A 27,228-nucleotide genomic window follows, 5' to 3' on the forward strand; every position below is an offset into this window, starting at 1 on the left:
TTTAAAAATAACTGTCTGAAAATGTGAAACCCAGAAGAAAAACAGATAGAAGGCAGAGAAATCATTGGCTACTATATGAAGAAGATAGCTCAGAAGAGTGCAAACATGCTTTTTCTCTGTAGTGGTTATAGTGAGTCATAATTGTTTCCAATTATTTGCTACTGAATAAACAAGAGCTATAAAGAGACTATATTTGTTTGCTCCTAAAAAATACCTATGAGAATTAGGCAAGAAAGAGTTCCTTGAGGCAAAAGAATTTCACAGAACTTATTCTTACTTTAGCTATCACCATGCCAAAGATGTTCATTTTAAAAGACTTACTTAAAGTTCTGACACACTGATGTTATTCTATCAAAACAAAATAAGAAAGACAAACACTTTGGAGTTTGCCTGTATTACATTATTCTTTAATATAAATGACATATAAGTTGTACAAATTAGAGAGATTGACCTTGGAGTATTAAGAGTCTGCCGAAGATTCTTTTCAGGTGATGTTTTTATTGAGTATATGTTTAGCTTTGAAGATTGAGAGTAGAAATGTGCAGCTACCTGCTGTGCTTGCTACCTGCTGGTATGGGTTAAAGAATCCCAATTTACTGAGGGCTCCAAATCACTCTAAATAGATACATCTACAAATGGTGTCCCCACAACTGCAGTTATTTCACTTCATATATTTCTATACTTATGGTTTTCCTTGTATAGGCTAAATTCCACAAATTTGTCAGACAGAGGAGCCTGCATATCTCACCTTCACAATTAATTCCTTTTTTTAAAACCAAAACCAATAAAGGATGCTGACAAAAGTACAATGCAGAACAAGTGAAAAGTGAACTGCTATGGTTTTTTGTTTAGATAAATGCATAGGTTGATATCAATTACTAAACCCTCATACCATATTCTGAAAGGCAGTAAAGTCATAAAAACTGCTCTTGTGACTAAGATGAGAAGGATTTGCACTAGAGAAATTTAGTCATCGAGCTCCAGATATAGGTTGCAAGTTTTTACTGCAGACTACTCAGTATTTTGTTCTTTAGGATGATGTTAGGCTAATTCTGAATAGCATTGCTCTAGAAGAATGGCAAACTTTAAAGAACTATGTGTACAATATGAATTTATTTTATTTTTCCAAACATATTGACATTAGCAACAACTTTATTTGCCTCTGCTAAATAGATACATTCAGAATTATCTTAGAGTGGATATTTTTAAACCTCCAGGGCTTGAAATAAATTTAAAGGAGGTAATTCTTACCTTCTCAAGTCTCCAGATGATTTGAGAGTCTTTTTTCCCTCTGCTATTTTTCTCTGTGTGTGGCTATAAAAATAACCTCAATCACTATCTTTTTTTTTTAATATATCATAACTTGACAAATATTTACTCCGAATTTCATATACAGTGGAATCTGAAAACCTGCAGCACTCAGCAAACTGAAAAATGCCACAGAAAGCATGCTGAAAAAAAAAAGGCTGAAATACGTCAGTTTAAAGCACAGTTGGGAATTCTTATTGATGGTATGCTCACTCTTGTACATCTGTAATGTCTCATTTATTCTACATAAATGGATCATCTCCACTTTTAAGTGAAGTTTCTGGCATTTGGCGTTAATTGTTAGCAACGGTTTTTTGAACAGGCCTATAACGACAGATACTTTAGCTGAAACACAACTGACTCCCATCTTTGGACATCTATTTGTAATTTCCAATCTGTACTGCAGAGCGTTCATGGATACACCGGAAAGCAGAGGGCTGGATTTCCCAGTACTGCACAGGGTTGCTGAAGAGGCTCACACCAGAGTAGCTGGCCTTTTTGGTGTTGTAGCCAAGAGGGCAAAAGTCGTTGATACCGATGGAAGCAATTTTGTTGTTATGAAGATAGACCACCTGAAAAGCATACAAGTACTGAAGTGAGAAATTGAGCTATCATGGCAAATAATATAAATTATTTCATATTAAATGTTTTACATGTGTTTGGGCAACATTATACAAATGTGTCTTCTTTCCAAACAAATTCTTGACTCTGTTTACTTTTTGAAATACCTACCATACACCAAATTGACATAATTTCTACAGAAAGTGCACAAACCATGCAAGGCAATCTAATAATGTTACTGTGAGCTGGTGGCACTGTAACCAAAAGAGGAGTCAAAGATGTGAAATTACTAATACAGCAGGGTGGCTCAGGAGCATGCACTGTGTACAGAGTATTCAGTGAATACCGTGCATTTGATGCTATTTTTTTTCTGTCCAGCTCTAATATTTTCATTCCCATGAGTGCAACTATACAGGACTCAGAGTCAAAGTAACCACTAATGATGATTTAAAGTAGCTGATGAATATTATTTTGCTCCAGTTTCACCATTTCTGGAGAATTTTTCCAAGCTACATGCAGGGGGTAATTTACATTTGAGAGTCTTCATTCTTTGGGAGTTTTCTTTCCTGTAAAATCTTAGTCTGGGTGAAGACAGATTTAAATTGCTCCCAAGAGGAAATTTTTCTAGATCTCCAGCCAAAAGGACCTCAAAAATACTGGTGATGTTAAATGCCTACTTTGTCTATTTGCCCTCCTGATGGCACTGTTTTGTGAGATAACAAGGGAAAGGTTGCAAAACATCACTTAGTAGAAATGAAAAAACAAAACAAAACAAAACAAACAAAAAAAAACCAACCCAAAAAAAACCAAACAAAAAAAACAGCAGAAGAAATGTTCTTAGAAATTATTTTTTGAATGAAGAGGAAACAAAGTACACAAATAATCCCATATTTGTTGCGGCCCGTCAAACACACAGAGACAACAAATGTACACATCCAGGTCTATACACCTCCATAATCATGTTCACAAAAAAATCAGAATAAGAGTCCTCTTGTTGTATTCAATATTTCCTTGATAATTCAAGCATTTACAAAACTTGCATCAAGTTAAAAACAGTGGGCACATTCCTGTTCAAAACTGAATTAACACACAAATACCATTAGGAATCTTTCAACAATTGCTCTCTGAGACTGATAAACTTGACTCTCTGAGTACGAAAACCTTTACCTGTATATATTTGTGATCACCCAGTCCACTGGGTACTCTGACAAGTTCATTGTTGTTCAAGTGGAGCTCCCTCAGATGAGGTACATTGTTAAGAGAGCCATTCTCAACTGAAGAAATACTGTTGAAACTGAGACCCAGTCTGAAAAAGTAAATAAATAAATAAATAAATGAGGAAAAAACAACCAAAAAAGCATTAAACTTGCCCATCTGTCTTGGTTTGATTCCTTCTCTACACTGCTGTTGCAGAACAGACCAGGCTAATTTTCAGAATTATGTGTGAGCTAGGTAGAGCTAGGTTAAATTAAAAAAATAAATAAGTTTGGCATGTGATGTGAACAATCATTATTATTATTATATCATTCAACTTGTGCTTATGATGCTGCATACTTTGATGAGCTGTGTGACTAATCCTGGTGTAGATCCATACTGTGCAACTCCACAGGTACAAGTTTTTCTTCAAAAGCTGAAACAATGAATAAGTGATACCTGTAACTTTAGGAGCACTGTCTGAAACTTTTTGTCAATCTACATAACCCATGTACCCAGAACTGTTAACTTAAAACTCCACCACATCCTTCTAAGGTACTTAACTAGTTAGAGCCCTGTTACATGCTGGAAACAGGAGCTCAGTCATACTTCAGCAGGCCACAGAAGTGGGACTTACACATTTCTCCTAAGTTCCAATCCAGAGTTTCCATCACAAAATCATCTTTTCTGCTTTACACATCCACGTACTTGGTCTATAGCATAATTTAAGTTCAATTTGGAAAATCTGTTTCTATTTGTGTATTTCTGTGTTGATACTATTTTGGTTTACGATTATTAAACTACAGAAATTTTTCAAGAGCCTCCCATAATTTAAAATAATCTGTGTTGCAGTAAAGAAATCAGTGACAATATTACAGGAGCTGTCATCATCAGGAGGATTGTAATTTTAAAAAATTATTTCTATAAAGTCTAAACTTAATTCATCTGTTTTGCTCTGTTTTCATTTAACCATTTTTAAAAAAATTAATGGGGAAAATGCTCTGAGATTTATAAATAGCTTAATCCATAGGAGAATTTAATATAGGTAATAAGAAACTTCACGTTAAAATAATTTGCCATGGAGGAGTATTTTAAAGAAAGCCTTCTTCACAGTTATCTAAAAACCTGCAATTCTTTGTGGCTTGTAGCAATTTCAGAAGTCAGGGTCTGAAACTGGAATAAAATCACAGAACTGAAAATTCTTGTTTGATCTTTATGGCTGAGAGGTTTCCTAGTATTAATTAGTATCACATATAATGCAAATAGTGTATTAATTAGTATTACATATAATGCAAATAGTCTTATCATACTAATTTAAATATGGAAATCTTTTCAAACTATTAAACGACAAAGGAGAATTTAATGAGAACTCTCACTTACATCAACATAAATTTACTTCACTCAGAAATCAAAATTCACAGCATCCCATCTCCTAGCCAGAATTTGATAATGAAGAATTTTCATTAAAAATTATTAGAACAGACCCTCTTTTGAATAGAGTATACCAAGATTTAGGAAAACTTGGGGAATTGGATCCTACAGAGCAATTCAGTCTGAAGTTATACAGAATGCTTACAAAGGACTTCAGTGATGGGCACTCATAGTAAATGTCTTTGAAAGGATTGGAAAAAAAAACCTCCACATTTTGTCAGAGGGCTATAAATTCTTGTTTGACACATATCTAAGTATGTGCTCACTACATATGCAGGTCTACAAGCATATGTGTCAAACCTAGGAGACCAGTACGAAAAAAAAGGAGTTCTGACTCTCATATTAGTCTGTTGAAGAAAAATAGTCCCTTTGCACCGTCTTCTAGGGAAAGAATGAAATTATAGGAGTCAGTAGTGAAGTGGGCCTAAATCCCAGGAGAAGTGAAATTATATGTAATTACATTACATCTCCTCTAGATGTCAAACAAAAAACTCTCAGTCACTTGGGGCTATGCTTACAGATGAAATAAGTCAATATTATTGTGTAAAACAGAGGGTGTTCAAGAGTGTTTGGAAAGAGCACGATCTTCATCTCCCTTCCCATAGGAAAAAAAGGGAAGAATTTGAAAAATCACTCTTGCTTCATACATTGATATATTACTTCCTTTTTTATTAAGGAATAAGTAACATTTTCCCAGTATTTCAGTAGATTTCATCCAAGGGTTCTAGATCATTGAAGAGCATCACCAAAACCATATCTCAGCACTGAAGAAATGCTCAGATACTATTTCACCTTTTCTTTCCAACATCCCTGCTGATCATTTCCACTGTATTTTGAAAGAAACTTCAACACCATTATTATCATTATGGGCTTAGAATCATAGAATCATTAAGGTCGGAAAAGACCTCTAACACGACCAAGTTCAAACATTAATACTGCCCCACCATGTTCACTCCTAAACAATGCCCCCAGGTGCCACATCCATGTCCTTTTGAACACATCCAGGGATGGTGATTCCACCACTTCCCTGGGCAGTCTGTTGAAGTCCCTGACTGCCCTTTCATTGAAGAAATTTTTCCTAATATCTAATCTAAAACTCCCTTTGTTTGGTTCAAATTCCACTGTATGGAGCTAGACCATTTCAGTAAGGTTTATTAGAATATAGACATTAGTAACATCAGATGTGAAATGTGAATGTCCTCTTGGAGCTCATTCCTGCATGTAATCAGCAAAGTCTTTGTTGGGTTTACTTTCATAAGAATATTGGTTTTTCACTGAAACATTCTATGACGTCTTTTGAAAGACTTAAGAGTAATTTTGCGAGGAAAACAAACAAACAAACAAAAGGACAAATATTGTAGATCTACAGAATGCAAGACAAAAGAGAATGAGCAACAGACCTACACCAAGCTCTTGCATGAAACACTTTACAGTTTATAATTCCTTAACACAGTCAGAAAAATTACCTGTTTCTCAAAGTTTATCTGTGCTTTAGGACAGCTATTAGACTGTCAGGCTTGAGTTGGCATGAACAAGGTTCTCTGACTCTGTCCTAACATCACTGAAAATGTAGACATGTAAATAAAAGGGGGGGTTTTTTATGCTGGGCTGGAGCTCTTCCATAGCTTCCTCCTTTCCTCATCCGTCTGTTTTGTTTTGTGCAATGTCCTTCTTGTTCACCAATCTGTACTCTTCCCTGCCTCTCACTTTTGCAAAAGAGCATCTCTGACTATGCTTAGGTTACCTGCTTAAGCACAAGGCAGAGAACGGTTTAAAACATGGAGCTTGCTCTGAGCAGCTCCTCATTTCCACATCATGCTCAATATAATATCTTGTTGCTCCATACAGTACAGCCACAATAGAAGCAGCCCAAGTTTAGATATTTTTAGGAGTACATTGGCACTTGCTGTTTAAAACTTTATGTCTTGGGCCAGATTTCCAACAATGTTGCCCATGTGATGCTGCCTGTGATGTTTTCCAAGTGTGAATGAGAAAAACAGAAAAACTGTGTCATCTGCAGGACAGCTCACACACCCCACAACCCCCCTCTCCAGTAATGTAAATTACTGTCTACCTGAGTAGTTACAATTTTGTTTTGGTTTTGGAAGTTTTCTTCATAATTTCTCTGAAGAATATTATATTCTATACTAAGCTTCTGTAACAAAAAATAACTGCTCCATAATTCTCTAATCCATAATTATAGTATTTTTACTTTTCCATCAAAATCTAGGACTTTTTTTTTTTGAGTCTGTGAAAAAATATTAACATAAAATGTTAGATGAAATGTCTTAATTTATAAACTATTCCCAGCTTTATATGTTGGAATCTTTCAGATTCAAAATAAGTGTTAGGTTATTATATACTTGATTGCATTGAAGTGCTGTCCAAGCTACTGTAAATAATAGTAAACTTAACTCCTGTTACTCATTAATCTTTCTCTGATTTCTGTTTTCTACCCTCATTATGACAAGCAGAATGATTAAGATGAAAATCCGTTAATTAGATCCAGTAATCTGGGTAAAAGTCTGATTAGCAGTCTTTTTTAAAACTGTTTTCATAGTAAATTTTTAAAGTATTAAATTACAAAAATTACTTGTAGTAAAGGTCCATTTTACTCTGCTACATGTTTTTTGATGTGAATGAATTCACAAATCATTGGGAATGGTCCTTTTATTTTCCTACAGTTAGAGAAATTTATTCAACAATGTAGTCACAGATTTGCAGAGTAATGTCATTCTGACAGTAACAATTTTTAAATTAAATTTTATGATTTTTGTTTTTTAATCATGTTCCTGGACTCACTGCAAACTTGCCTTTCTTGAGAAACAAAGGAACCAGTGTTGAAAGAAATTTTGGTTCCCATGTACTTTTTCCCTCAGTTTCCAGGCAAACTGCATGAGCATTTCTGTGCTCCAAGAAGACTGCATGAACCAAAAATGGACATGCAATGAAAGAAATGTGATATAATTCAAAATGTCTAATTGTTCTTGTTTGTTTGTTTGTTTGGGTTTTATTTTTTTTTTTCCCTTTGGTCTGGTTTGCGTTTTTGTTTGGGTTTTTTTTTTTGTTGTAAATCAAATAAACAATTGTGCTGAGCCTATAGCACTCACAATTGAAAACAGATGAAAAGTTTTGTCAGGAAAATGTAAGAAGTGTTTGTTCTCTTCAATCAGTACACAAATCCTTAGAAGTTTTTTCTCTTAAGTTATGATTATTTCAATGATTCTAATACTCATGAAGCTCAGGCTGATGTTTTATGATTGTCTGTGTGGTGATTGCAATTTCAACTAATATTTTGTGTGAAAAGTAGAAGTTAATTCTTACTTTGCCAAGTTGGTGAGTCCAGAGAGACTGTCAGCATCAATTTTGCTGATTTTGTTACCATCAAGGTGAAGTTCAGTAAGGGATGGAGGAAGGCCTGAAAGAGAGAACAGCATCAAATTACTTTTGATTAAACTAGATTCTTATATTTTTAAAAAATACTTGTACTATACCAAAGCCCTCTTACAGCTGACAAAAGATTTTTTCTAAACATGCCCATAAACAATTCACTAAATGAAATTAATAACTTTCACAATCAGGGAAACTGAAAGCAGCTAGTAACACTTTATTTAGCATGAAGTAAGACCAAGCTCCTAGAGTCATTATAAAACAGTTAACTCTTGAAAAATACCTAAATTAAATTCTTCTCATTTATTACTTCTAGCCTTTGTGATTATGTAAATAGGACACATAAAGAACTCTCATTTTAGCCAGAATATCCACATACATAAATGTGCAAATGTCTGGCACCTAGATATTTAACAAGAAATAGCAGTAGAAAATGCGACTGTAAGTATGAGGCAAAATAATTTTAATGCTAGTTTAGTTAGGGTGGATGCTAGTTTACAAATTCTGTTTATCAGGAAAAAAGAAGAGGGAACATATTTTATCTATCTGAGGTCCCTCAAAAGAACATCCAAAACAGGAAATATGGGTAGAAAAAAAAAATAACAACCAGTATTATCTTTCAAAAAAGTTTTCAGCCATTTCAAAACAATCCGTTAACTGAAGTATGAATAAATTGAATATAATTTCCTCTGTATTGGAACCATTCTTGTTTGTTTGTTTTCAATAAATTACAATGAAATTGTTCTTATTTTGAAGGAATTTGCAATTAAGTACTTTGAAAAATAGCAAAGGTTTCTGTTTTGTTATAGGGAGAGTATTTTTGGCTTCAAACCCACAGACTTGTGGAGGGCTGATTATATGCTTGTACAACTTCAGTTAATTCTACATGAGTTTACAATTGTGTAATATTAATCAGACTCAATAACCAGGCTTGGATGCTGGAAATGTTCTTCCATTTTATATTTCAGTTATGAGACAAGCAAAGCAAAATAACATAAAATGACATTTTACAGTGCACCTCGCATGGAGCTTCTTGTAACCAAAAGCTAAAATTTTCCATAATAAAAGTCATCTGGTCTAAAAATAGATACTTTAAGGACAGACTGAAAAACCTTCCATATTTTTTTTTCCCCAACTGAGTAGAAGTCACCACGTTATACCTGTGCAAATCTCTGAAATGCTAATTGAATTTCTTACCCTTTGGGATGCTTGTAATGTTGGTGTCTGCAATACGGATGTAGGAGAGCCTCTTCATCCCCTGAAAAGCTCCGTTTTCAATGCCTGAACTCTTGATTGGATTGGTGCCTAGTTCTGCCAACAAAACATGGTTGTGAGCTGTGCTGCAGTGTAGGTACCTATATTCTTCAGGTCAAAGCTAATTTGGAGGTACAATTTATTGGGGCATTTGTTGGCTTTCTACATAATCACTGATCAAACTAAAAACAACATCTTGAAGAAACAAACAGCTGTGTTTGTTATAATTTCTCATGCTCATACCTAAGACAATCACTTGATTCAGTCCATTAAAGACAGCTTTCCTCAACTTGGAGATCTCATTCTCATGAGCCCGTATCTCCTGGAGAGACTTCGGCATGTTTTCTGGGAGTTCCTTCAGGCTGTTCTTGGACAGGTAAAGTCTTTCCAGTTTCTTCAGAGGAGCAAAAGCTAATGGGCTTATTTTGCTGATTTTGTTGTTGACAAGGATCAATGCCTGTAGAGTAATAATCAAGATCTCAGATGATTGCAAGGGAAATTATTTTGTGGTGAAACCTTTAAAATTATTATTATTGTTATTATTATTATTATTCTCTAGTGCCTTTTGAGCTCTTCTGATGGCAAGTCTTGTGAGCTGAAGAAAGTGCAATGAAGTACTAAAAAAAATTATAAACTTCTTAAACATTGAAAGATAAGTCCTATAGAACTATAAGTCCTATAGAAATACAAGTGTTACTTCATTGCTGAGACTGCAATTCTGTTAGCATCCATAATTTATGTTCAAGAATAAGTACAATAATTCCATTTGAAAGCTGTGAAGAGCAAGACAGTCACAAAAATTTGTTTGGGTATTTTTTTTCCTGTATTTGTTTATCCTAAGGTTACTGTTATACCTCACCCATAATCATACAACCCTGCTAACCAGTTTCTCCTGAACAGGAAATTCTATCACTCAATTGACTGAAGGCACAGCCCAGCTTAGTAAAATTATACGTAACTTCACCTCGTTCCTTAGTCTTTTAAAACTGCACTTACTAGATTACTGATGAATAACCACCTCTTTTTTTCTTTTTCTTTTCTTTTTTTTTTCTTTTATTCAGAGATATAAGCTATCTCTCTCGTAAGCAAAACTTTGTATGGAAGAGGAACAGCCTGAAGCATCATGCTCCAAGTCCTGCAGTTGGAAATCATGGACTTATTTTGCCTTCCCTGTCAGTGCCTAATACAGCTCTCACAACTGTGTTATCTAAACTCAGCGTAACTCTAACAAGATTATCTCCAATCAGTCAGGGGAGAAAGGCTTCCATGAAAGCACTGTTATCTGTAATAGGTGTTCTCTGCATGCCTCTAAAATTCTACGTTACTTCTAAATCTCACAGCTTAATTAAACATCACAAAAAAGGGAGAAGGTCTCGTTACTGTCAGGACATAACAGAGTAATGAAGAGAGTATTTCAGATAAAATAGATACTTAAATGACTCTTATTCTATCTGTTTGCTATCTACTTATCAGATTTACAGTGCTGCATGTCTGTGCAGTGGATTAGGTAGAATGGGACATGTAAATATTGATATAATATCTACTTATATTTATTACTAGGGCATTTTTTTCACCAACTCCATTATGCTAGTTTCAGAAACAGAAGACAAAAGTTGTTGTAAATACTGTAGTGAACATTCAGAGAATTTTCATACACTTTCGATATTTTCAGAATTACACTTTAGCCTGTTTCTTGGAGGAAAATGGAGTGAGTGTCTTATTCCATAATCAGTTAAGTATTAGAACAATGCCAATTTTATCAGCCTCTGTGACAGTACCTCTCCATCATGGAAACTTGAAAGAGAAGTGGGCAGATTAAAATGGTGATGTGTTTTTCCCCTGATGGACTCTTCTTGCAGAACACCCCGAGCAAAGCCAGCAGGGTGAAACCATGTACTATACATGGCTTCATTCAGTGCATGTAAAGTTGAACATATCTGGTTTTAATTTTGCTTGCTATCTAGAAATAACTCATATGCAAGAGGAGGTAGAAGAGGTTACCCACAGTTCAGCAGAGTATTTCCCTAACAATAAGTCTATCCCAAAATAAATGTGTTGGTCAGTGGAAGCCATGGTCCCAACTCTCTATTTGGGCCTGTACTATAAAACCTGACATGAGAACACATGGATACATAGTGGGAGTGGTTTTCTAGTTCATGATTGCCAGAACTGTGATACAGACATAGATTCTGCCCATAGTGAAATTCAGCTACCTGTAGAGCATTAGGACATGGCAAACAATCCAGTTATTTAAAAGTGGTACAGTTGGTATTATGCCAATTAGTCTGTTACATTGTTTTTATTTCAATAATTGAATGCACTAATGCTAATTACATTGTCCTTTTTTAAATTATTTTCACCATATATTTCTTTTCCATTGATCTCTAAGTCAACACTCAATGAGTTTGGGCTCACGTTATGTGTATTTGAAATTTTTATCCTGCATCTTGCTTTGTAATGCTTAACCATTTGTTTCAGCTAAAAGTCTGCTTTCTTTTGGGTTCTTTTAACTTTGTTACCTTCTAAATAAAAAAATTTGGGAGACATTAATTGCAGCTGATGGCTTGGTGTGAAATATTTCTTGAGGGAAATAGGCGGGCATAGATCCGGCTAGGCACTGTAAATATTCTAAGTAGTTGATTGTTATATCTCTTCAGGTGGGAACTAATACCCCTGACCAAACTCAGAAGTTATCTAGTTACCTAGGATCAATCTATTATGCTTTTCCAATGCATTCTCTTGAATATGTTAATGCTATCACTCAGAATTGTTGTTTAAACATTTCAAGGAATCTCTCAATTAGAAATGGTGGTATTCAATCAAAGGTATGTGTAAAAACACTAATTTCTCAGTGGGAACATGTGTTTGGTGGTGTAAGGTGGGAAAATACCACAAGTCAGAGTTTACAACTTTTTCTGTATGAGAATATTATTTCCCACTTAGACCCCTCTGGCAAGTCCCTGATCCCAGTATTTTAAACCTGCATTATTTTTCCATTGTTGTGCAGCTGTAAAGAAGGAAAAATTAACCCACACACTACAGTCTGTAAGAGACATTTTACTGTCTCCCAGGGCAACAACAAATGATGAGGATAACACACCAGTATAGCACCTGGCAAGCCCTGGATTCCTTCCCCACTTCACAATACCTCTATTATATCCCATTCTTTAAGAACTAAGTTATTAGCCTTGCAGCAATGCTGTTTACTTTCCTCAGAATGTGTCCCATATGGTTTGCATGTAACAAAAGCTAAATCAAACCAAAATAAAATAAAATTAAAAACTCAGGGGATTTAGAGGTCAACGAAAACAGGAACCAGAGGACAAAAACCTAGGGAAAACATCTGCAGGCAGTGTTACAGAGGAATGGATCTTAGGCAAAAACAGGTCACATGGACCAGCTATCCTGAATAAAGCCCAAGTGGCATGATGGGACATTTTATTCAGTGTGTTAAAGGACATTTGACATTTTTGTACAGGGCAAGAAGTACTTGGAGAGAAAAATAAGGGTCATCATGAAAGTGCTAAAAGTGCTGGAGCCCTTGGTCATGAGCATCACTTTTAATGCTGTTGGTATGAAATGATTTGCAGAAATGACAGCCTAGAACAAAAGTTACAGGAATTAATACTTTTATTTAAAAATCTCCCTTCTTCTGCTCTTTCACTTTTAGTGGAGGAAACAGGATATTTCCTTTAGACTAAATATACTCCCTAAGCCCTAACTTCCTCCCCACCAAAAAAGCTGAAGCACATCATGAATTCACAATACAAAAGACTGAGCATACAAATGTATAGCTTTCAACATGACCTGGTACAGGTGCAAAAATATAAGTCCTTCCATAAAAAAAAGGCATAAAAGAAAGAAAAAATAAAGAGGCAAAAAAAAATCAAGTATTAATACATGAGTTTGTTTGGCTCATAAGTTTAATAGCAATTTCCCACGGATAAGAGAAAATACAACTTCCAGCCTCATTTTCCTGAGATAAAGCTTTTTTTCTTTGTCATAATCTAGCATGTAAAATGCACAGTAAACATTGACTCAGTTTTAATATTGCACCACCTTATCATGACCAGCAATTTAAGTGGCGTTCAGAGAGGAAAATAAATTAAGCTTTGCTGCAAAGATGACTTTCTTTTTTAGTGAAACATCTCTGGTATTTCTGGAGTCAGGAGAAAAAATAAAAACCACTGTATGACAGGAATAGACACTGGCTATGTTGAAGTCAGTGGGAGTCTGGCCATTTAGCTCCCTCTGACCTGGTTTCTACCTCAAATATTTATTCCTAACAAAAAAAAAGGAGGATTCAAAATTCAGGAAAATTTTGGAACCCCTGTTGGCAGGCTTTTGTCAAAATACACCCAGACAAACTGCAGAGGAAGCATGTGGCAGTCAGAGTGGAATTAGCATTGGGTTCCTCTTCTTGTGGATACTAAAACTTCCAATTTTTTGCCCTTTCTAGTGGTGGGGAGCAGAGAATAATTTTCTGGTGTAATTTCATTATATGAGAATCTCAGGAGACTGTTCTGAGGGGTTCAATCTCCATACACGTAAATTTAGTATAGTTTGAAGTGAGAGCTTTGCCAAAACCAGAATTAAAATGGAAAATTACCAGCAAACTTTCATCAGCCATACTGCATAGTGATGCACCTGTTTTGCCAGCTGGGGATGGTACACTTATCTAACATCAATTCTTTACTGATGCATGCATCCTTCAGGGTTTAACCTGAAAAGGCAATCCCTGACCCAATGGAATTTCTTTAATTTCCTGGGTTATGTATTACATTATTACTTGGTTTTTATTACAGTTCTGATAGAAACAGTTATATCTTAAGAAATCTAACCTCAGGAGCTGGGCATCCCAATAAAAATAATAATAAAATTCATCCCTTTTGTTTACTTTATGTTTTCAGTTAAGCCATAATTATAACATGGACATAGAGTCAAAGTTTTCTTCCAAATTATTAAGGATGCATGTACATTTATGGAAAACCTAAAAAACCAAGCAACACAAGAACGAAACAAACACACAAACAAAAAGAAAACCCAAAATCCAGAACCTGACATTCTTCTCTAACCCTCCAAACCTAGGATCCAGAGAACGTAGCTAAGAAAAGCAAGGACAAAGGGATGACATAGAAGCAATAGAGAAGAGATGAATGAATTGGAAGGAAGGAGATGCCTGTCAGTACAAACAAAAGAAGCCTGTGGAAAGCAGTTTGGCCACATACACAGGACCTTGTTGAATAATCTCACGAAGTGAAGGAGCCTGCCGCAAACCTGGTTTGCTTGGCCTCTGAGCTCTCACTGGTACCTCACACAACGTGACTTGCACAGATGATGAGGAAACAGGTGGCCCTGCATTTTCCTTTTTCTTTCAACCTTGTCTTTGTCTATTATGACAAGTAATTTTAGTCATTCATTAAATTTATTACAATAGATCTGATTTTTTTATTGTCATATCCTATAAAAATTTCCTTTTTCTTCATTAGACTAGTATGCTGACACTCTCCAGAATTTTAAGGACCTCAAAATATTTTGTCCTGTTTTTTTTCCTCACATGAAAAAATCTTTACCCATTGTACAAACGAAATGTTTTCTGTGCATGTGGTCTGTTTTATACTTGTTTCAGTGAAAAATTTCATTGTTTCTTAAGCACAATGCAAAGGTGAGTATAAGAAAATGAAAATTCTCTAAGGGAGTGCTGTATTTCAGAAAGATTAACCTTTCGTTCCCCCCTCTGAATATTTGTAAGAAACCCAAAGCTGCACCTCAGTCCTGCAACTGATGATACTAGAAACTGGGTTCAGGGGTAGAACCTGGATGGAAAATATATTTGCTTTTTCACAGTATAATGGTGATTACTGATTCTCATTCTGTTATTTACAGAAAATGAGTGTTTACTTAACTTCTTTTTAGGCCTGGGAAGAGGAAACTGAAGCTGTAATGAGTCATCAGAATACTGGATTATTTAATTAATTTTTTTTGTTCTCTCTGGGGGTTTTCTGTATCTCTGAAATATCTTCTTAGACTTTCCTTCAGGTTTGTTTGGTTTGGTTTAGGTGTTTTGGGGGTTTTTTTGTTTGTTTTGTTTTTTGAAGAAAGGGTGACATGAAATTTTCTAGTGCCATGGGTTGTTTTTTCACTTGCTATTACTACAAAGATTTTCAGGTTGTCTGCTTGCACATTTAGTGTTGATAAACCTCTAGTGTGGATATGGTCATAACTTTAAGTTCCAAGTTTAAATCTTTTATCTCTAAGGTCTTTTTCTTCAGTTTAAACAAAGTTGGGTTTAGCAATTTTGAATATACAGCCATGGCTCTGAACAGTTCTGCTAGCTTCAGTTAAGTAAAGTTCCATTTGATTTCGGGCCAATAGTGCGTTCATCTCCTTTCACTATGATAGCTCTGTGCCAATTGAAAAATTCTTGTTGGAAAAGCATGCAGTCACTATTCTGTTGTTTGTGCTGTTCTTATGGTGATCTAACACAGAGCAGTTTCTTTCACCTCTTTTTCCAGGTTCCAGGCACTCTGCTGATTTGCTTTGGCTTTGCCACACAGCCTGCAACTCCATGTGCTGTTTGTGTAGGCTCCTCCTTTACTCTGCATGAGGGCTTACTCATGTAGTATTTTGGATTCTTTATTGTGTCCATGGGGTCAAAGTACTGAACTCCATCCAGAAATGTCAGTCTGCCTGGAAAATTCTGACAGTTTCATAGAAATAGAGACTTTTTTCCTGGCTTTTCCAATAGCTTTCCTGTCTGACTTTTTTGCCACAGGTCTAAGTCATAAGCAAGTTTTTTACATAATATCAGACAGTTTTCTGAAACCATGAAACTCAGTCCCCAGCCCTTAAAAAAAGTCTTTAATTTTCCCCTTTCTCCCAAGTCCTGTGCTAAAAAAACAAAACCAAAAACACACAATCTTTCATTTTTAAATAGAGTGAAGTATCACTGTGCTTTTATAGCACAACATTAATAGTTTAGCTACTTTTAATAGATAATTTAAAACAATAAAAATATCAAGTGTACTATAACTGCTGACTGTGATTTTTTTTTGGCAGAAATCTATTTTTTGTAGGCAAATGTTCCTTTAGTTGCATCCTCTCCTAAGTGCTTGCCTTATTTCCACAGCTGCAAATTTTTGCTGCTCTTGGGAAATCTACATAGCAAAATTTTCAATGCAAAGAATATCTTGGTAGGTTCTAATTTCTCTTTCATCTACAGTGCTGTGTACTCCAGTGATGTGTAGCATAAGCAGTTACATTTCTACTGAAAGAGAAGCCATGAGAAAGTTATAGGTAAATCCTTACATTTCTCACTATTTATTCTGGGTTTTAGTACCAGCTGTACCTTAGGGTCAACCCAGCTTGCTCATGAAAATCTCTTTTAAAACTAATGCACTTGTGGTTGGTGAAAGCTGTAAGTATTAAAATAAGTATTAATATTTTAATGGATTATTTAAAAGTAACAAACTGTATAAACTGGTCATTTTTTCAAGACCTGTGAAAACTGGAGTTTAAAGAATTGTTTTCTTAAGTGATCACTCATGCAAAAGGTTAACTCCAGTTTCTCCTTTTAGATTTTGTAACAATAATGCAGTTAATTTTTGTAAATGTTAAGAGAGTACAAGAAAGTTCAGTATTGTCCAAGAAATTTTTGAACATTACACTGTAAAGTGTGACATTAACCCAAGCCATGTTTCTCAGGAAATAAAATTAAAAAGCCTATACATTTTATATATGTCTCTCACACACTGATATATTTTTAAAATAAATGTCATAATAGAGCTCTGTCAACAACAATGCTTTTGAGTGTTACTTTCTAAAAATATATAATCAAAAGTTGGGGAATAGGAATCATTCCCAAATATTACACAGGAATAGTCCTGCTGAGAGCAAAGATGGTTCCTAATTACAAAAATATACTGGATGACTAAATTATTATTTTGGAGAGAAGATCACAGCATTGTAGAATGGTTTGGATTGGAAAGAGACCTTGAGAGAATCATTATTTGCTCTTGAGTAAATCCAGGAAAATCGCAGTTTCGAAGGTTATTTGTAAAAATGTATGCTATGTATGATTTCCAGTGGTCCCTAAGCATGTACTAGGTACCTTTGTGAGTAAGCCAAACAAATAATATCTTCCCTGAGGAGTCATTTAATTCACTATGAAATTGTACCTGTTGTAAGAAAAGAAAAAGAAAAAAAAAACACACCAGTATGAAATACAAAAAACCCCTTAGAGTTAACTTCAATGAGATAAAAGAGTTCACAACAGCATAACTCACAGCAGGATGTGTAATTGAGACCTGAACCAAGTGCCAAGTGGGTAGAAGTCACTGGGAGCAGTGATTTTCATCTGTAACGCCATGCTCTGACTCATTTAAGGCAGTGTCATGAAGAAGGATAGCCAAAAGATTAATTAAACTGATAGGAATTTTATCTCTTTTAGCACTTCATAGATAATCTTCACTGAACACACAGGACTTCTTTCCAAGGTGGAAGAAAACCAAAACAAATGGTCAGGAATTACAGTGTCAAATCTGTCCTGTAGCCAAAGAAGGGAATTAAATAAAAAAAAAAAAATCTGGGGAACAAGTTATCTCATTCTTTAACCTAGACTACTGAAATGTGATGTGGAAGAATGTGATTTGTTGACTTTAGAAATTACTTATGGAAGTGGATCAAGTATAGACACTTATGCAAAAATTAGATGACATGAACCTCATGATTCACTCAGGCAGATCCCTTCACTATGGACAGTCTGCCATTTATATTTTTTAAAACTTATCTTTTTGATGTTGCATTGAAACAAATATTTAAGAGGGACTTTGGAAGAAATTAAAAGAGGTCAAATTTTATAGGACTTTTTTTTCCAAGTATGAATGGTTGAATGCAGGTTCTTGTTTGAAACAGTGATTTTTATGGGTGATGACACTGGCACTAGTAATGGATAAAAAGTGGGAGTAGGCCTCTTGTTTGGGAATGGAATGGAATGGAATGGAATGGAATGGAATGGAATGGAATGGAATGGAATGGAATGGAATAGAATAGAATAGAATAGAATAGAATAGAATAGAATAGAATAGAATAGAATAGAATAGAATAGAATAGAATAGAATAGAATAGAATAGAATAGAATAGAATAGAATTAGGCTGTAAAGAGCCAATGCATGAAAAGCCAAATAAGATATTGTTTATAATAAAAAAGGATCAAATGGAGGAATTCACAGAATAAAATGAGTTGTTGAAAGTCTAGAAAAATAGTATTTTCAGGCATATGCCTGATTTAGGATATTACTTTCAAAAACAGAGAATAGCCGTTTTCTGCTCTGTAAAAAAATGCATTTCAACAAAATTTAGGCAAAAGAATGAGGTATGTATTTTAAAATGTTGATAAAAACTGAAGGCAGGGAGGAGAACCTCAGACAGAGAAAAAAAATTTAGAAACAGAGGAAGGTAACTGTCTGATGGAAACTTGGAAAAGAAGAGGTGAACCAGAAAAAAAAACAGTCACAGAAACCAGGAAGGAAAATACTTCAGCAAAGAGGAAACCAGACAGAAGTGTTAGAAGAGACTGGCAGGTAAAGAAGGAGCTTTGCTAGCAGAAAATTATTGAAAAAAACACAATTTCATTGTAGTACAGGGAGCAGAAGTGTAATTTGGAAAGATTCTTGAATTAAAATTAGTACAGAATATCTGCTGACAAACGTGGCACATACAAATCTCTGTGACCTCAGAGGTAGGAGGGGAAAGAATACAGTAAGCAGTGAGTGAGGTGGCAGGGTTGAGATGAAAATAGCCAAGTAACTGTGCCAAAGAGACTGGAACATAAATAAATATGTGAGAGAAGTTATGATGGAGATTAGAGAACTGAATGGACAGGAGACAGATACGAAGGGCTGAAAAGAGCTCTACATTTCTGTAGTTTGACAAGAAGGCTTGCAGGAGAGAAAGGGAAATAAAAATAAATAGGCTGGGCTGGTGAAGAAGATCACAAATGATTTAACCAGTTTTCCTTAAAAAATGCATTACCAGGCTAAAACCACATTTTCTCTCCATTTTTGTTGGCAAGTACTAGTCCATTTATACACTTACATGAAGATTCTTCAGGTTCTTGAAATCTCCTTCTTTAATTTCAGTGATTTTGTTGTTCTGTAAGTCCAACAGGGTTGTGTCCGGGGGAAGGTCTTTTGGCACCTTTTCCAGACCTAGTGACAGTGAAGAGAACAATTAAATCTGAAAGAAGCTTTAAATAAGGGACAGTGCCTTTCTTAGTAACATTTTTCTTTTAGTAAACACCATTTCTAGAACTAATTTCCTGAAGCAGCTTACAAAGACTTACAAAGAAACTGTTTCTGTCTCCAGCAAGTAAAAGAGAGTTTTATTTTGCTAAGTTGAACCAACATTTATTTTTTCACATTTCCATTATGCCTTTTCTGAGAAAATATCTGAGGATTTAGTTTGGGAAAATAATTTCTAACATGTTTTATTCCACTGAATTGTGTGAATAAAAATCCTTTTGGAATGAGATATGGTATTTATTATTTTCACTGGGTGTTAGCTTTTGTGGACAGAGAACCTTTCCTGATTTTAAAAGGTACTAGGATTTTTGAAAGAAGTACTATAGTTAACTATAATAACTTCCAGAAAAAAATACAGTTTGTTTGACATAACTGAGTAAATTGCAGTAAAGTCCACCTTAAAAAAAACCCCAAACTACCAATCCACATTCCCCCTTTTCTTTGAACTGAAACTATGTCCAACTTTTCTGGAGAACAAATCTCTTGGTTTAACTACAACTGCCAAAAGAACATCAGACAGTTTAAATTAAAGACTCTCTTTGGGACTATTTTCTGAATAGCTGATATGTATGTCTGATGAAGTCATGGAAATGAAATTATTTAGTGTTAAATAACACTTGCTTTACCCAGCTTTCCTTTCATACTGTGACTTGGAATAAAACAAGTCTTTTATAGTCATTCTGATTTACCACAAAATTAAAATGTTCTTTCCTAACTAGCCTTTTTTTCCTTTTTTTTTAACAAAATGTGAAATGCTAAATGAATAGTTGGTAGGAAAAAAATTCTAGACATGAATAAAGTCTCTATGTGGGCACATATCAGAAGTGGACTTCTCTGGGTAAAATTGTCTTTTTATCAGAAAAGGTTTTAACTAGTATTCCTGAAGCTATATTTGTACTCTTCCGGGAAAGATCTCTCTGCGAGTATTTCCAGACTCCCCCCAGAATGATGGTGGACTGCATCCTATTCTTCTCAGAGGAAAGATATATACCAATAAAGATTGTCTTTCTAAACCTATATGTTAACCCCAAGCATGGCATTGCAAAGACAGTGAGATTTGCTTCCCAGAGATAAGATGCTTCGCCCACCATGGCTGTGGAGATTCCATCCTTGGAGATACTCCAAAGTTGTCTGGATACAGCTGCAAGCAACTCCCCAAGCAGGGGAGTGGCATAGATGGTCTCAAGAGTTGATCTCCAAAAATCAACAATTCTGTGATACTTAACACTCAACAAAAATGAATTTTCACACACAGCATGTAGGTTTCCCTGTCAAAATCCTATGTGTAGCAAAACTCCTTCTCTTTCAATCTTTTCTTAGAATAGGTGTATATGTAAAGTAAAAGTGTGGTAAGATAAAAAATATTAAAATATTTGCATCAGATTTTTATTAAAACTGAGTGCAATAAAAAATCACCTGTTTGAGTTTTAACTACACCAGAATTCAAAAGTTTTAAAAAGCAGAATTATGTGGCCTGGGATGAATTAGTAAAAGCTTCATAAACTGACAACAGCCAAAACACACATCTCATCCTGTTTACCTAACTGATATTCAGTGCACAAATATTTGATACAGATTATTCATATTACTAAAATAACTTTTCCTCATTTAGGCATGGACTTTGATTTTACTTCAACAGTTTCAAAACCCTCATTACTTCCAGAACTGTAGTACTAGAGTTCCAAATATATAAGAATGTGATACTGTATAATTTGTATGTTGGTTGTCTTTGGACAGCTTCTGTCTTCAGTGAACAGGACTGATGTCAGCAACTAAAACTTCTTTCCCAAAAAACACAACTTTTTCTAGACAATAATTTTGTTATAACTTTCTACAGTCTAGCAACTTCTATAGCATTCTTCACATATGAATAAAAAATCCCAAGGCTTTAATTACTTATATTCAAAGTAGCATTAGTATGTTCTGGTTGTCAGCACATTTGTATTAGTAGGTTGGTACCACTAATAAGTGTTATGGCAAACAACAGGGTGAAAGAGCTACACAGCCATGCTTTATGTTATGCCCTTGGAACATACTTTGTAAGAACACTTGGGGAACACTTGGCTTGCCACTGAAGGGTTAATTTGCCAGAGACTAAATTTCAAACACAACTTCCAGCTGTACCTCTCAGTTTCTAAAAGCTTAACTGTTACCCATAAATATGGCAGAACTGATAATTTCTATGAGCAATAAAGTTAGACTTTCAATGTTTCATATTATAAAGATAAAACAAATTTAATAATCAAAAATCCATTTCTGAAAATTTTTTATAACATAATTTTCCTGTCTTGTACTAGAAACTAGAATGATGTACAATACAGTAATTAGCTCTGCATGCAGAGTATAATTGCCATTTCTTGAAGAGTTAAACTTTTTTTATTACCTATCCCACGTTTTTTGTAATGTATTTCCTGAAGATTTTTTAAAAAATGTTTTCAAAACCAGCTATAGACATTATATTTCATTTTTTTTCTTGACTTGTGCGGGTTTGGAAGAGCAAAGCGTAGATGAGTACAAGGTGCACACCAGCTGCTGAGGAGACCTTGCATTATCAGCAGCAGCAATTTAGTGCATCCTCCAGCTGAAACTTACATCATCCAAAGCTCTCCAGTGGAGGAAGAGTTTATAAATGGGGAATATGGACCCTGACTTGCAAAATCAGAATTTAAATAATTCAGGAATAAATTGCATTTAAGGTGTAGACCAGATCTACATCTACCTTGGCTTGTGCTTCAACTTGCAGTTCCAGGTCTCTGTCTAACTTGATGAACCTCCAGAGAGATACATGTAGGAAGAGCATTGGTGTACTGAAACTATTCCCCGAGTTGAAGGCTCCCAGCCTGGAGAGCAAAGTTTCAAACCTTTCTAGTCAACAGCAGCCAGTTCAGATGAATGGGGGAAGCCTGAACTGATGTGACAGTGTGACGGGGTTTAAATTGAATGGAGAAAATTGTAATCCCATTGGAAGCTCAAATGGCTCCTGGGATAGAATTATCATGTCCCAGAAAAATTGGTTTTGGTTCTTTTGTCTGGGAGACAGAAGTTTAGAGGGGAACTGTGGGCTGTCCTTACTACTCATTTCTGAGAAACTTAAGTGATGCCCATGTACTTATGAAGCCATGTGGTACAGCGTGAGCACACATCCACCTACAAATGACTTCCAGTGAAATTTATGTAATGCCAACCAAAAGGAAAACTGAGCTCAGAAAATATCAATTGAGTCTCCTCCTCTCAATCATTTTAAGAACAGTATACACAGACATTCCAGTTCTTGGATGTTTTTATACATTAAAACTCGCTTCTTGAAATGCCACATGAAAATCTCTCATAGCAGTCTGAGTTTCTATGTGAATACTGAGTGCTACACGGTTTGGTATTCAGCTGCCTGGAAGTATTTCAGGCTTCTAGGTCCTAAGATTAACTTAAAACTGATTAAAAATTTAGATTATTCTGCCTTTCCCACTGTATGCTCAATTGAAAATACATATATCTTTTTTTAAATTATGGTTGAATAAAACTAAGTCAGTTATTATTAAATTTGGTAAATATTTTTTTAAATTCATTTATTCAAAAATAAGAAAAAATGGTATAGCTCCACCGTTCTAAAATTCTTGTTTGCACTGAGATTAAGAGCTTAAAGATTCTGGAAATAAAAGAGATTAAATTAACAAATTCATGTATCTTAGTCAAAATACCCTTTTGAGTCACACTAAAAAATTTCTTTGGGAGAAATCATTACTTCCTTAAAGAAACTGAACAGCCATCAGTTCCTGTATCCCAGTTCAGATCTCTAATATCCCTTATGAATTTTTATAGGCAGAAATTTCCTACTGTTCTACATTATCAACCTGGAGCAAACAATTATTCCCACCTGTATACATTTACGTGTGTAAAAATGTATGCACATTAAAACACATGAAGAACAGAATAAACCATAGGATATAAAATGGGAAAAAAAAAAAAAAAAAAAAAAAAAAAAAAAAAAAAAGGTAAGTTTGAACACTTCATTTTTCTTAGGATAAGTTGAGCTTTTATTATTCAGGACTGAAGTTTTCTTAACTTTTTGTACACTTCCTTGCTAAACAACAGATTTTTGAGATAACATACACCATCAAAATGTATTCAATAAAAGCCAGAATAATTGGATAGTTCACCAATTTCTTTCTCATACAAGAAAGGCTCATCTACAGTCACCTTTGGTGGGGAGATGTTACATGGACCAGGAATCCCTGCTTAGTGGGAGGTTGGAGAAGGTAACTTTGCAGAAATCAAGCTTGTCTTTGTGGGATCGCATCCTTGTGGGCCGTAGTCTTTTATTACCATTTCTTCAGCAAACGGCATTGTCTGGCTGTTTAGCTGTGATTGCCTCACATCCTGGAAAGGACAGAAGTCTGGTCGGTCTGGAGATTTTATGAGACTGGAAATTAGGCAGAGAAGGGCCAAGACTGGTATAATTCATCCCTTATCTGGTCCCTGAGAGAGAATCAATCAGTGGTTAGCCATCTCCTGTGTAGCACTGCACCAGCCCAACTAGCACATGCTGCTCTTTAGCCAGTCAAACAGGTGTAGGAGATGTAGCAAGAATTTAGGAATAATGTGAGGATGTTATGGGTTTTGGGGCACACAGCAGTCGTTATTGTTTCTGCAGCTGAGGGAATAACCTGCTCAAGCTACAGAAGTTGTGATCAAGTGGTCGAGGAAACATTTAACCCACAAAGTAGAAGGGAGAATTTTGAACCCTCCTGGATATGCAGAGGTTTCAGTCCACTGCTCCAGCTTCTCAGCAGCAAGAGCCACAAGTTAGTCTGCAGCTTGGCATGGAGCCACATTTCTCCTGAAGCCATACGACTATGCAGAAAAGGAATGCAAGATTTATGGGGCCAGCAAGGGAGACTAAGCAAGTAGAAGTCTGAGTCTGCAGCCCAGAGAAGAGGATGCTGTCCTGAGAATTGCATCTTTCCCACACTGAGACCACAAAACCTAAATAACAAATATGTGAACAGCGACAGTGATAAACAATTTTTACAATTTTGTGGTTTGATTTTTTGGTGTGTTTAGGGTATTTTGGGAGATTTTTCCTCCACCTATCCATTTTACAAAGAGCAGGGATGGGGCTTATTCCTCTGAATAAACCTTTGCTTTCCCAGTTGGAGAGCGTGGGCCAGAAGGTAGAGAGACATCTGAACGCTGTAGCTCAGATACATGTGTTATTACATTGCAGCACTTACGATTATTATCATAGGGGCCATAAAATGGGGCTCGTTTTAAGACTCTTTCAGTTTCTACAAACAGCTGCCGTCAGCTGAGGAATTTGGACTGAGCTCCATGTAATTCCCAGCCGTGATCATCAGTGGCTGCACTCCCCGTGGACGCAGCCTCTCCAGCAGCTGCCTGGGCTGTCCCCACACACTGCTGCGTGCTCTCCTTGCTCCAAGCCCAGCTCTGCTGCATCCCACTGACAGGCAGCAATCCTCCCAGGGGTGAACGACCTTACTAATGCCCTGAGTGGACTCTGGGGCAAACGAGGCGAAAGGCAAGTTTGCAGGGTCAGGACACTTAGTCATGGAAAAATAACTGGATCCATGGTCTGCTTTCTGGAAGGATGGCAAGGAACAGCTTTGAATGCTTTGACTTAGAAAAGTTTACTGATACTTTCCCAGGCTATGTGCTGCAGTATTTACTGGAAAATTGTTCTCTATTTTGTGGGATATGTAAATAGGAATAATTTCATTATTTGCATCCATGAAATAAGAAACAATTGTTTTTTTCTAGAGACAAGTATCCATGGCCGCCTTCTCTCTTCCACTTTCAAACTAAAAGTTTCTTCTCTATTTTCTCCACTCTTGCTGTGAAATCAGCAGTCATATTTTTTTCCTAACAGATGTAACAAAACATTATGGAATGCATAAGATTCTTAAAATATCCTGAAGGTGATTCACAACCACTTTTTAGACCATTTTCCTGATCAGCAGTCTGAAAGTCTCATAAGATCGATTTTGGGCTTATTTTTCACACACATTGTTGGTTTTTTATGTGTCTGACCCTTCCCATAGGAAAGAACAAGAAAACAAACTCCAATCCCTGCTGAGGTGGCCCCTCACAAGGGTAGACCTACTGACCTATTACTTCACTGGGTTTTTTTCCCCCCAAACATTTATAACATTGCTTCCCAGAAAAGAGTGAAGAACACAAAAAAAAAAAAAAAAAAAAAAAAAAAAAAAAAAAAATCACTCAGTTTGTGATCAAATGAACAGTTCTCCATTGTGATAGTGCTTATAATTATAAAAGCCCTAGCAAAGCTATAAAAGTGAATGCATGGCTTTATCTGCTCTTTTGCACCTCCACCCACTCTGAGTAGTGAACACATATTTCAAAGCATAACAGATATTGCAAGCCACAGCTGTTATGAATTATTTTTCAGTGCTAGTCACATTTTTGGTACAGATTGAGTTAGTCTCCTGGCTCCAAAAGTTAATACCTAAGAGTAATGATACATTTTTGAAGCTAAAATTCAAGCAATTTCTACTTCTAACTTTTAATTACAATGATCTGAAATGTATAAGCCTCCTGAAGAACACTAACATTTTAGATAGGCATAAATAAAAATCAAGTAATATGAGTTTTCTAGTTAACTCCTAGAATCATCAGCTTTACATTTCCCATTGCCATGGCTGGGGACAAAAAACATCCCATCAGAGAGCAGCAACTGACCCGTGTGATTCATGCAATCTGCCAGCACCATGTGCATAATGGCTTTACTCAAAGTGGATGCAATGCAGATGTACTACCTATGAGTACTCACACAGTAAAGTGAAACATTTATTCCTTCAGTAGTCATAAGACAGCATTTCAGTGACTCAGAAAAGTGAGCATCATCTAACAAATTATGTTTTGAATGACCCTTTGGAGTATTGTAATTTGATGTTTACCTCTGCTCCAGTTTAAGTTAGCAACAGGCAACAGATGACAATTTGAGGATTGTTCCCTCAATTTTTACTTTGGGATTTACCAGAATTGGCTCCAACATAATGTCATAAAGAATCATTTGGGGGAGGTCTTCTCTAGTTTCAAGTAAACTTACCCCTTCCTGTTCTGACCACATGGTCATTACACAGCCCTAGTTTATAACCTGAGGGCAGAGATATGTTCCTGGTTATTTCAGGTACTTCTAAACATAACACAGCCATTTTTCAAAAATGTTTTAGAATTGTTGTCAACCTACTGTCAACAAAAACATAAAAATGGAAGAAGCTGCTGTGGTCATGTCTGGACACAGACAAATTTTGGAAGAAAACATCTTGACTGAATCAGGAAATCTACAAACGTGCTAGTTCCCTCTTTCTACTACAAGATATTATATATACTCTTGTAACTCTTAGACATATTTGCTTTCTATTATTTTGTCAGACATTTAGTGATAGAGCTTCCCCAGGTCTCTTCCCCAGGTCTTCTGTAACACTAAGAGTTATCTCCAGCCCAGAAGATGTAAACTATCTGTCACAGAGTGAAAGAATAAAGAAGAGAAAGTAATTTTTCCCCCTAATCCTGAAAAATATTATGATTATACTTCAATTTATTGCCTTTACTCCTATATATCCTAGGTAGAGATACTCAGCAATAAGTTTGATTATTGCACTACTACGGACACTTTTCTTCCATGTTGCCCTAAAATATGAATTAATTGAGAAACTCTTTAGTTTCTGAGATCCACTCTGGAGCAGTAGAAGGGAAAGCATGTAATCTAACATAGAAACTGAAATCATTCTAGGCTTTCACATTTTAGGTCATA

General features: G+C 35.6%; 1 protein-coding gene across 1 annotated transcript in view; it reads right to left on the reverse strand.

The window, feature by feature from the left end:
• Nucleotides 1–385: 385 nt before the first annotated feature.
• The window catches only part of DCN (decorin), a 38,935-nt gene continuing 12,092 nt past the window's right edge, over nt 386–27,228 (reverse strand). The window contains exons 3-8 of the mRNA XM_066183365.1: nt 19,234–19,346; nt 9,382–9,595; nt 9,082–9,195; nt 7,819–7,912; nt 3,037–3,175; nt 386–1,880 (exon numbers count right to left, since the gene is read on the reverse strand). Of these exons, the coding sequence (XP_066039462.1) occupies nt 1,686–1,880; nt 3,037–3,175; nt 7,819–7,912; nt 9,082–9,195; nt 9,382–9,595; nt 19,234–19,346 (869 nt within the window). The 3' untranslated portion in view covers nt 386–1,685. The remainder of the gene's footprint in view (nt 1,881–3,036; nt 3,176–7,818; nt 7,913–9,081; nt 9,196–9,381; nt 9,596–19,233; nt 19,347–27,228) is intronic.

Source organism: Chamaea fasciata, unplaced genomic scaffold, assembly GCF_029207755.1.
Source record: "Chamaea fasciata isolate MVZ Bird 193981 ecotype frontalis unplaced genomic scaffold, bChaFas1.0.hap1 SCAF_5, whole genome shotgun sequence".
NCBI lineage: Eukaryota > Metazoa > Chordata > Aves > Passeriformes > Sylviidae > Chamaea > Chamaea fasciata.